Source organism: Pyxicephalus adspersus, chromosome 1 (assembly GCF_032062135.1).
Source record: "Pyxicephalus adspersus chromosome 1, UCB_Pads_2.0, whole genome shotgun sequence".
In the NCBI taxonomy this organism is placed as follows: domain Eukaryota; kingdom Metazoa; phylum Chordata; class Amphibia; order Anura; family Pyxicephalidae; genus Pyxicephalus; species Pyxicephalus adspersus.
This window is the reverse complement of record NC_092858.1, coordinates 141,160,975-141,173,072: the sequence shown is the minus strand read 5'-3', so window position 1 is coordinate 141,173,072 and position 12,098 is coordinate 141,160,975. Positions and strand designations below refer to the sequence as shown.

The 12,098-nt window shown below is 41.4% G+C and overlaps 1 protein-coding gene across 2 annotated transcripts in view; it reads left to right on the top strand.

Annotated features, from left to right (window-relative positions):
* Positions 1-5,111: 5,111 nt before the first annotated feature.
* WDR81 (WD repeat domain 81) overlaps positions 5,112-12,098 on the top strand; it is a 32,195-nt gene continuing 25,208 nt past the window's right edge. The window contains exons 1-2 of one of the 2 annotated variants that reach the window (XM_072429273.1): positions 5,112-5,387; positions 7,561-11,104. In XM_072429273.1, the coding sequence (XP_072285374.1) occupies positions 7,585-11,104 (3,520 nt within the window). In that variant the 5' untranslated portion in view covers positions 5,112-5,387; positions 7,561-7,584. Of the gene's footprint in view, positions 5,388-5,419; positions 5,494-7,560; positions 11,105-12,098 lie in introns of those variants that run through there. The other variant, XM_072429276.1, reaches the window with a different exon arrangement.

Below are 12,098 nucleotides of genomic sequence, written 5' to 3'. Positions count from 1 at the left end.
GCCTTCCAAGACCCCAACCGCCACAGCGCTCAGGTGTGAAACCGGCTGAACCCTCCAACTGGAAATTTAAACAAAGTCAGTCCTTCCTAAGTCCTAAGGCAAATCCTGCAACCCATGCCCAGTAAACCACCAGCTGTCCCTTCTAAATGCCACTTCGTACCCTACCAACTACAGAATCACCTGCTAACTAAATCAACAACCCATGAACCCACGGCGTACCCCCTGGGACCCCGTCCTGTAATTTCACCCCCCCTCACAACACACCCTGTATGCCTCCCACAGCATACCCCTCCTCAATTACCTCCTAATGGAAGAAAACTAGCTGCTCACGAAAAAAAACCCAGTCCACTGAAACAAGACAATTTGTAGCAACCATGTTGTAACCCCCCCATTACACAAGGTGCTAAGCAAAAAGTGAAAATCTAAAGTCACCAGTATTTCAACACATTGCCATAATCGGCAGAGAGCTGGGCTAAACAAAATTATACCATCCCAATATGCTGAAACCAGCCACAGTACTGACCCCAGAAAGTAATAAAACATACTACCCCACTCCACTAGGGAGCCATAGTGCCTACCCTCCCAACAAACTGACCTCCAGGAGTAAGGAAGTATAGCACACCCCCAGTACTGACACCAGAGAGAAAGTGAGCAAACCAACCCACTGTACGAACACCAGGGCGCAATGAAGCACACCGACCTACAGCACCGACACCGGGGAGAAGTAGAGTAAATCACCCCTCTTCTTCCCTCAGAAGTAATAGCGTATACCTTCCCCAGTACTGACATCGGGGAGAAACTAGTACAAAAACAATCCCACAGTAAAAAAACCAGGGAGTAATAGCGTATACCCTCCCACCATAGTGACACCCGGGTGAAATTGAGCCTAGCACTCCATTGAGAGTTCGACCTGCAGTCACAGCTGATTGGAAGCACTCACCCAGGCTGTACTTATTAACCCAGGGAGTGTAGGAACTTTAATGGAATTTGCGAAATCGGTTCGCCAAAATTTCGTGGACCCATTGGAAGTTTGGGGAATTTTTCACAAGAATGCCAGAGGCATTCTCACTCATCCCTATGTATCACCCTTTCTCTGCCATTACATAGAGCCTAAACACAACTACTACAGTGCAATAACTCCTATTTATAGTATTAATGCTTCATCATCCATAAAGTAAGTTACCTAAACTTTATTCACTCTACCTAACTAATTGCTTTCTCTTATAATACCATCAATATTTTACAATGCCTTTTCCCACAAACTCATCAGCAACTATATTAATAGGTACAGTCTAGCTTAAAATTTGTCTTGGTCACCATGACCATGACTAACTCAAAACAATAAAATCACACTTACCTTCAATCCTGCAGATCATTCTGTCCGTCAGGAGGTTTCTTCTATTGGGTCCTGCATCGTCCCATTATCTGTCTTCGGCCCGGTGCAGAGAGAGTGTCAGGCGCCACCATCTTCTCCTTTCTTCGTCCATGTTCTTCTTCCTACATCACCGGATCTCGCACTGCCCAGTCACGAGATTGGGGGACGTAGATGGGAAAAAAACTTGCCAATCTCACTGCACATGCGATCGAGAATTAAAGGGGAGGTGCTGCACCCTTTGTTTTTTTTTTAAAGGGTGTTGCACTTAAAAAAACAATAACAAACAAAATGTTTACTTCACATGAAAGGGTTGCCCTACTCTTTTATGTAAAGTAAAAATTTGGAATTTAGGTAAGCTTTAGGTTGAGCTATGTCTAGTAACATGCCATATTCTTTGTATGTACTTTATGATTCTTACAAGTAATTTTTTTTTCTATTTGTTTAAAAAAGCCTTATCTTTTGCCTCTATTACCTACCTAAATGTGCCTTCTGCAATAAAATAAACCTGCCTGCCAGATCACAATTTTTACCTAACTCACTTTGTCCTGACTCCATAGGTTCAGGATTTCAGCCATCTTGATTGGCTAGGCCAGAATGACGTAACTCTCACACATGTGCACAGAATTCAGTCATTATTATTATTATTATTATTAATATTAATAAACAGGATTTATTTGGCGCCAACATATTACGCAGTACCTTAAATAGGGGTTGCAAATGACAGACAAATATAGACAGTGACACAGGAGGAGAGGACTCTGCCCCGAAGAGTTTACAATCTAAGAGATTGTCATTCCCAGCAGACAGCTATACTGTAATCGTACACTGAGCTGTGCATATACAACATATACTAAAGATAAGATTGCAAAAAGGCAAGTAAATGTGTCTTAAGCTGCGTACACACTTCCAATTTTTATCGTTCAAAATGAACGACGAACGAACGACGAACGATCGATTGGGCAAAAATCGTTCGTAAAAAAAGTAACCAACGACGCCGACGAACGAGGAAAGTCGTTGGAAACGAACGACCGGACCGGCGGATCGGATTGGACGACGATCGTTGACCATCGTTCGTGTGTACGATCGTTCGTTGATCGTCCATGGTCTGAGCATGCGTGACGAACGAACGTTCGTTCACTTCCTGTCGTGCACGTCACTCCCTGTACCGCTCAAATGATCGTATCTATTGTGTGTACAATATCTACGAACGATCGTGTCGTTATCTGTATGTGCTGGATCGGTGCTATACGATCGTTCGCAGATATCGTGCAGGATCGTTCGTCGTTCGTTTAACAACGATAAAAATTGGAAGTGTGTACGTAGCTTTACTGTAGAGGGGACATTGTCTGTCCCTTTTGGAATAAAAAACCTGCCTGGTCACATTTAAGTTCCTTTTAATGGAGAAATCTGCATTGATCATAATATAAACCCATTTTCATAGCTTTGTTACCTTAGGGCCCGGGCCAGCAGAATATGTTGCCCTTATTTGGGTATCATATAAAACATGTAAGAGGATATGTTGGCAAACAGCATGTTAAAACTTTGTGTACATTTTCCAACATTAGAACATTTTGGGACCTTTTAGGTTTTGTCAACTTTGAAGCATTTTACAGTGTCTTGTTTGCCTAGATAGAAGTACATAACAAAAATAATATTCTGGCAGTAGATGGGTTGGTTCTGGAAGCACTGTTTTTTTTTTGACAGCAGTCAAGTATAGTGACAATATACAATCATTTTGTAGGAATGAAATAAAATAGCAAAATTGAATGTAATATAAATGTTTTAAGCACAGTGTTTGACTCCTTAGGTCCTTGGAATGTATTATCACCCTCAAGGGTTATAGGTGTTTGCAAAGCAGGACTGTGGCTTTTAATAAACCATTTACATCCATCATCCCCACCACCCCTTTCCTTTTATTAAAAAAAACAATATATAGGTATGGTGAAAATGATCTTCTAGCCATTTATTAATTTACAACATAATTTACCATAGTTTACATATCTTAAATACCCATAAATATCAATCATACCTTAGCAACAATAACATAACAACCCAAGGAAAATAACCCTACTTGTCAGGTGGCAGGTCCTCTACCATACTTAACCCAATTTTAAGCATCAGCCAGGGATCTGTGTTAATGGATAAGCACCAACTGCTCCCAGGCGCATCCCCACTGCCTCGGGAACTATATCAATCACGCATACTTCCCGCAAATAACCTTTTAACCACATCATTACACCAACTTGGAGACCCCGTACCACAGATGGCTCTCCACACCACATCACAATGTACCACACTTCTGACCAACACACCATCTATGACACATCCTATTACAACCACCAATTACCAGGGCAGGCGGGAATCTAGCTCAATCTTCTGTAAAACTGAAATGCCCCTCCCCCCACGATAGACTTTTTTGCCCTTTGTTATAACAAAATAGCCAATCCCAAAACTTTTATTATTTAACCATCGCCCTTACACCATTTCCTGGCCTCTCGGCCTTCCCCCCACAGTCATGTTGGCCCCTGCCTAGCTCCCCCTTTCACAGGCTGAGGGGCCTTCCTTTCTGACCACCACCAGCAGAATGGAAAGCGTGCTCCAGTCCTGGTGGGATTAAGGGTTTGTGGAATGAATCGAGTAGTGGGAATGAATAAATACAAATGAACCAAGAGATATATCAATGGTTCCAAGACTCTAGCAAGGATTTCAGTTTATTAAGTAAAAGCAGGAAATTGAATTTGTAAAGAAAGTTTGTGCGCTTTTAATGCCAAAGTAGAGAAAGCATTCATCTAGGGAAATATATTACTGTTTTTAATCCCTATTACCTTAAATCAAAGATATATGCGTGATTTTGGACATGTGAGATATGATGAATTTGGAGAGTGGAGTTGTATTAGGGGGATGGAATATAAAAGAGGACATCATCAGATAACATTGGTAATTTGTTGTAAATAATATCATTGTGTCATTGGATGTACATCGCATGGGAAGCAAAGGTTGGAAAGAGTAGTAAAGGTCAGAGGTCCCCAACTCTAGCTCGGCAGCTCTGGCCGCTGCACCCACCGGCAGGGTCAGGACAAGGACCATGTCTCCGGTACAGATCGCAGACTCAGGGTTGTGTCTCTGGCTCAGACCTGCAATGGGAGAGTGGGTGGGTTCTGGCGTCATGACGTCCTTCTGGGGGGAAGTTTTTTGACACACGGCTCCCTGCGCATGTGCCGTCCCGAGTCTGTGCATTTAGTGGTCTGCGACGTGCAAAAGGTCGTAAAGGTGACAGCAGACATCCTTGTTATGTGCAATAGCTTGTCAGAGACAGAGGACTTCAGGTTAAGAACAGTTTTTAAATGCTGAAATGACTGCTTTGAATAATTGCAGCAAAATCTATCCATGTGCGGCCATCTGTGGCTAGAATTAATTTCTAAATAGGCAGCTGCAGAAACGGTGGGCGTGGCCAGGTGCTTGGCTCAGCCTTGGCAGTGAAAGGTGGGCGGGATCAGGTGGAGGGCTCTATGCTCGGTAATACGAGGTGGGCGTGACCAAGTGTTTGGCTCAACCCTGGTAGTGAAATGTGGGCGGGGTCAGGTGGAGGACTCTGCTGGGGAATAAGTGGTGGACGTAGCCAAGTGTTTGGTTTAGCCTTGGGAGTGAGAGGTGGGCGGTATCAGGTGGAGGACTCTGTGCTCGGGAATGAGAGGTGGGCGGGGTTAGGCGTTTGTCTCGGGAGCGAGCACACCTTTTCATGTGCATATGCGCAGTACAGAAGAACACTGCTAAGACTCGTTTAGGCTCGTGCACGCTATCCCCAAGAGATACACTTTCCAGCATATTTTTTCCCCCTCACATTCATACTGCATACCACGTGACCTGTGGCTCTGTATCATGTTGCGCTCTGTCACATGACTCGTGTCAGCTGACATAGCATGGCTGAGCCCAGACTTCCCTGATCTCTCACCCGACCCATCCTGCAGCTACTGAGGCGAGTTGGAGAATAAGGAAGATGGACATGGAGGGGGTGAGTGTCTGCATTGTGTAAGACTGGCTGCTTCTTCTCTCAGCGCTGGAAGTGTCATTGTGCCTCCTGCTCTGCATTGTTATACCCTGGTGTCCCCATTGGTTGTGTATGTGTGTTATATCCTAAATTTGTGTAGTTTGTGATTATATACAAGTATTGGGGGAGGGGAGTGCAGGATGCATCATCCATGTTTACTTTTATGTTATATATACTGTGTGCTTTCCTTTGTGCTGTGCCAAAACATGGACAGGGCATTTTCACAATTCACAGCAACAAGCTGCAAACTAAAAAAGAAACTGCAATAGGTAAAGGTATTATATATATATATATATATATATATATATATATTACAAGACAACTAATGTAAATAATAATACAGCACCAGTGCATGTCACTATTTATGCTCAGATGTGCACACACCTACTTTTATCAATCCTTCTATGTCATTTCATATCTATCAGACTGTAATAATGTCAGGTTCTCTGCAGCCTCTAACAGTGTGATGCATTCACAGTGCCCCTCATAGAGACCATGTGATCTAAGCTGCCTGGGCATGGGGTCACATGGGAGTGCAGCAACATGTTCTTCTGAAACTGCTAGCTGCCTGCTGATTGGTCAATCTGCCTGGTTTTGAGCTGAGCTGCAAAAGCATACAACTTGATCCTTGTGACTCATGAAGAATTGTATGTCAGCCCACTGTATTTGCAGAGTTCATAAATGGCAATCTTCAGTGATTGTCTGGGTTATATGTTATTAGTTATTTTAATTAGTATTAATAAACGGGATTTATATAGCGCCAACATATTGCACAGCGCTGTACATTAAATAGGGGTTTCCAAATGACAGACAGTGACCGGAGGAGGAAAGGAACTGGAGTTCATTTAAATTTTAGGACCAGATTCCACAAGATTTTTTATTATAGTTATTATCCAGGGAAGCCTCTTTTGTGCTTTTTCCTGTTTTAGTTTTTATTAATATTTTAAATAATCTCTTATTAGCTTACTAGAACCTGACTTTTCATGACCTAATAGCTAAATCTTGCCAACAACTATCATACTGTTCCATGGAACTGCCTTGGTGGATGGTGAAGGGCACTTTTATTGGGCAGGAGAATAGTATTTGGGTAGCTTGGCAATGAAGCCTGCAAAAAGAAGCTAGTGCCATATATATCTGTCTGTAAATAGTATGGGTTTTTCAAGGAATACTCAGCCATTTGTATTTTCTAAATATTATTGTCATACAGAATACAAGTGATGGGAAATCCAAAACGTTAGAGTTGTCCCAGAGCAAGAGCTGTGGGAAAATCACTTTGTGGGCATGATCTGTCTCCAAGACAAAAAGTGAAGCGAATTCTTACACAGCTAGAAAAAAGAACACCAATGTGTTTTAATGTTTACAGCAGTCCCCCGTTTATCATGGGGGTTACGTTCCAAATAATTCCTGCGATACATGGATGCCCAACTTTCCTCAACTGCACGAATAGCCAGCATCCAATCACAACCGAATCCCAGTTGTGATTGGCTGCTGTCTATTTGTGCATTCGATTGGAATGCCCCATTCATTAAATCTAAATGTATGGGGTATTCAAATTGGCCAGACTTGTTCCTCCTTTTATTCTCAGCATCCCTACACCGTGCTTTCCAATACAACACCATGGGTTTGCAGAAAATGCAATATACCGGGACCGCGATTTTCGAACAGTGATATAGAGGGGGACTACTGTACTTTGTTTTTGAGTTTAAAATGTTACTAAAGCCAAAACTTTCCTTTTCCTTGAGGATTGTTGAAGAGTTGGCACGCCTCTTAGGTTTGTATTACTGTCTGTCTTTTTACTGGGTCGGAAACCATTTTTATGTCATAAGAACTAAAAGATGAGAAAAAGCAAAACAATTTTGTGGAGTTAAAAGAACAAACAATAAGAATAATAGGAAAACCTTGCAATAGAGAGGATGACATTTATCCAAGGATCTCTCTCACTTTTGGGAGATGTCTTTGTGTCTCCTGTTGTGTCTGTGAGACAGCAAGTAAAGGAAATTTCCCCAATAAAAAAAAAAAAAAAAACCTTACATCAGAGGAAGATCATGGTAACCATAAAATGTTTGTGCTAGAGAACTTTTATAGTAAATTACCTGTAGCTTAACTTTCCTACTTTGTGTTTCTTTTTGATTTGCAGTGACAAAATATAAAATGTGACAAAATGGTTAATTATCCAATGCCAAACATGGAGTGGTTGATCGAATCTGTTAACAAGGACCTCGGCATTGATCAGAAGCAGCTTGCTTTACCTGAAGCTGGCAGTCATGTAATCGCTCTGGTATCTCTGAAATGGCTTTTGAACCTGAAAGAACGCAGAACAGTCCCACTGCAATGCCCTAAACCTGAAGGATTTAGCAGTGTAGAAATTAAGACATTTCTACAGCGTTCAGTCCAGAAGTTACCCGGTGGTTGGACAAGGGTAGAGATTCATGGGATGAGAAAAAGTAGGCTTGCCTACTCATTGGCTTTAAATAATGGTTTTCTGCAAAAACAAAATGGGGTCTCTTCATCATTGGTTAGTTTTATGAACAATGTGGCTCAACAAAATTATAAGAACATGTGGCACAAAGCCCAAAGGAGTTATGTGCAACCCTATGAAAATGTATCTAAAGTACCAAGTATGCAGGCCTTAGACGCTTTCAAGCTGTCTCTCCAGAAGGTTTATGGTTGCTCTTTCATTGTCGTCAATAAATCATCCACCAGTCTATCTCCTTCCAAAGAAAGTGCCAGTTTTGCTGCTGGGACACCTTCTTGCCCCAATATTGTTCCAGCTGAAGCTTTGCTAGAGTCATCTGACATGCTGTATATTATCCTGCCATATATGCAGTATTCATTATATGATGCCATCACATTTAGCCCTGCTAAGCTTGCAAACAGTCATGCCAAAGTACTCTTTATTCTCTATAATATTCTCCAGGCCATGAAGGCTTGTCACTTAGCAGGCTTATCAAGCGGATCCATTTCATTATACAATGTGGCTCTCGATGAAAAACTTTGCAGTCAGCTAAGGCCCAATTTTATTGATTATGAAAGGCAAATTGATAACTCATTGAGTAGTAGAGAAGATTCATCAGATATCACAGATCAGATGAAATTTGGGGCACTATGTATGTCCTGCAATCATGAGTTAAAAGACATGGTCATTGAATGGATTCATGGAAGAGTTACAAATTTTGACTATCTTATGTATTTGAATAAACTGGCAGGCAGAAGACAAGGAGACCCCAATTACCACCCAGTTTTACCTTGGGTTGTTGATTTCACCACCAAAAATGGCAAGTTTAGAGACCTGAAAAAATCCAAATTCCGTCTAAACAAAGGAGACAAGCAACTGGAATTTACATATGAGATGACAAAGCAGGCATTTGTAGCAGGTGGAGGCAGTTCAGACCAGTTGCATGTTCCTCACCATATTTCTGATGTTCTCTCAGATATTACATACTATGTATATACGGCCAGAAGAACCCCAAAAGCTGTTCTTTGCTATCATGTGCGTTCTCAATGGGAACCAAATGAATATCCAGCAAGCATGGAGCGCATGCAGGCATGGACTCCAGATGAGTGCATTCCAGAATTTTACACAGATCCTACTATTTTCAAATCCATTCATGCAGATATGCCAGATCTTGACATTCCATCTTGGTGCAGTTCATATGAAGATTTCATAAATGTACACCGTGCGCTTTTGGAAAGCAAAGATGTGTCTCAGGATCTTCATCACTGGATAGACCTTACTTTTGGGTACAAGCTGACAGGGAAGAATGCAGTGAAAGAAAAAAATGTCTGCCTTCACCTGGTGGATAATCACACAAACTTGACATGTTACGGGGTTGTACAGTTGTTTGATCAGCCGCATCCCAAACGTCTTCTTGGACCTAGTTATTCTCTTTTTGAAGCTCCCGCTGTAGTCCCATCTAAACATAGTGTTGTTGAGATGACTGAATCTAATGACAAACACACTGTGAATGGCCTTGTGCTTGAAGCCACCCCTTGTGAGAGTCATTGGATTAATGATAAAGAGAATACAGCTGATGAGGAACTTGAGCAAGGAACTGAGGCTCTAGATGCATTAGCAAGTTCAGGAAAGGGTGTTGATCAGACCATCATACCATCCCTCCAAATTACTAGTGCCAGTAACCTTTCAGTTGAAAACAGGACTCCTCCTGTTAAGGCAAACAGGCCATTCAAGGTGACTCATGAAGAAAATAGTGGGAAGATCTCATTACCTGAAGGTTTTAATCCTATACAAGCTTTGGAAGAACTTGAAAAACTTGACAACTTTTTAGTTCGAGGTTTACATAGCACTATTCTTCCAGTGAAAGAATCCCAGAGCAAGCTACCACTGAGCCTTTTAGATTTTTTTGAGAGAGATATGCAAGCTTTGGGTGTTATGATAGCAGAAATTGTTTTTGCATCAAGAATTCACACTATAACCCCTAAATCCCCACTACTGGAACGATATATGTTAGTTCGTAATCTCGGCAAACATCACGTAAAAGAGATTCCTACTCCGCTTTTACAGATGCTTGAGACTTTATTACTGCTTCATGCCCCTGATGAAGAGCTTTTGAGCAGTGTGGATAATGAGAACCAGGTCAAATTGTTTGAATTTCCTCACATTTATAATGGGGTTCCTCCACCATCTCCCTCCCAACTCCTGAGTCCGTTTTGCTTAACGGTTCCATTCCCCAAGTACTTCCCAAACTTGCATGAATTCATCTTGACTTATCAATTGCGAAGAACAGAAGATGACAGCCAAGGTCGAGAGCTTGTGTTCCAGTTGTGGCAGCAAATAGATGGAATTCTTTGTGACATTACCCCTGAAGGATTGGAAATCATTCTTCCATTTGTCTTGTCATTAATGACTGATGAAAGCACAGCTGTTTACGCAGCATGGTATCTTTTTGAGCCTGTGGCCAAAGCTTTAGGCCCAAAAAATACAAATAAGTATTTATTGAAGCCTCTTATTGGTGCTTATGAAAACCCTTCATATATTCATGGAAGGTTTTATCTTTACACAGATTGCTTTGTAGCCCAGTTGATCGTACGTTTGGGCTTGCAGGCATTTCTTTCCAATTTACTTAATCATGTGCTTCAAATACTCGTTGGAGTAGAGAGCTCAGGTGATGAAGGAAAGTTGTTGTCTGGAACGGCTGAAGATGAGGAAAGTGGTGGAGAAAGCCCAATTGCTGGCGAATTTGGAAATGGTCGACAGAATAGTGTAGACCATAGTGGCTCTTCCCATGAACTCTTGGACTATACCTCTGGGGTTAGCTTTCATGATCAAGTTTACCTTGCAGAAAATGAGGACTTTCAAGGGGGACTTTATGTCAGTGACCCCCTTCATACGCAAGAACCAGAGTCTCTCAGCCTTGGAAGGTTAAGCGACAAAAGCAGTGCAAGTGAAGTCTCCTTAGGAGATGAGAAAGTGGCAGATAGCGACTCTCTTAAAGAAAAAGGTAGCATGAAGTCGGGAGATAGCAGTCAGGATCTAAAACAAAGTGAGGAGTCTGAAGAAGAGGAAGAGCGTGGTCCTTCCCCTGGTCTTTCAGAATTAAACCACTCTGTCAATACAGACGTATCGACTGATACAGTTGTCGCCAATGGAAACCATGAACTGGATGAAGATGAACCTGATCTAAGTAATCAGACAGAGGAAAAAGAACAGAAAATTTTAATAGGTAAGACAATACTTGTAAATATAGAAACTGCTCATTTAACTGCTCACATTATCTAATTTGTTATTCAGGGTAAATATCTTAATAGGAAGAAGTTAAATTTCTTTTTTCTTTTTTTGCTTGGGAGATTCACTTTACTTTCTGTTCTGATGGCATATGTTGTCGCTTGTACAAACATTGAATAAATCGCTGAAGTATACACAGACAACAGTAGAAGGCCAATGGTTTCTTAATCTTATAAAAGTTTGGTCTTATTATTGTCTGTGACCTTCTTTAGAATTTTTCTTTACTTTGTTTTAGCTGTCTTACTGACATTTTGTCATCCGGGCGGGGAGTGAGCAGAAATCTTCACAAAAGCAGCAAGTTCCCCCTCTTCTGTACACTAGCCAAAACACAATCTGTACATTTTACCTTTAACCTATACAATAGTGTTCTTTAGAATTGCAGATGATATCTTGAAGTTAACATTTAATCTGCTCCTAATTTAACATACCTGGTCATACTGCTTTCCTCCCATCTTCATCAAAAAAGCTATTTTCATTTTATACTTGGTTTTGGATCCATTGACCTTATCACTAAGTCTCTGCAGTTCTGGCAGATCATAGCTGATGAAGGGGCTAGCAGGGCATGTATATTATTTTGGCAGGGTATGTAGCTTCTTAGAAATGGAAGATTATTATTAGGCAGGATTTTTATTATCGCCAACATATTATGCAGCACTTTACATTAAATAGTGGTTGCAAACGACAGACAGATACAGACAGGAGGAGGAGATGATTTTTCCCAGAGGAGCTTACAATCTAGGTGGTGGGGGGGAAGGAACGCACAAAAATGTTTGATACATTTGATGCCGAGTCTGCTTGATTAAAAAACTGAACTCCAATAATGAAAGGGATAGGACAGAAGCAGTTCACCTGGAGAGGAAAGAGCTAGACTTGCTGCAGCTTCTAATGTACAGGGTGAGTAGCTAACTATGTATAGTGAAATTAGTACGTAG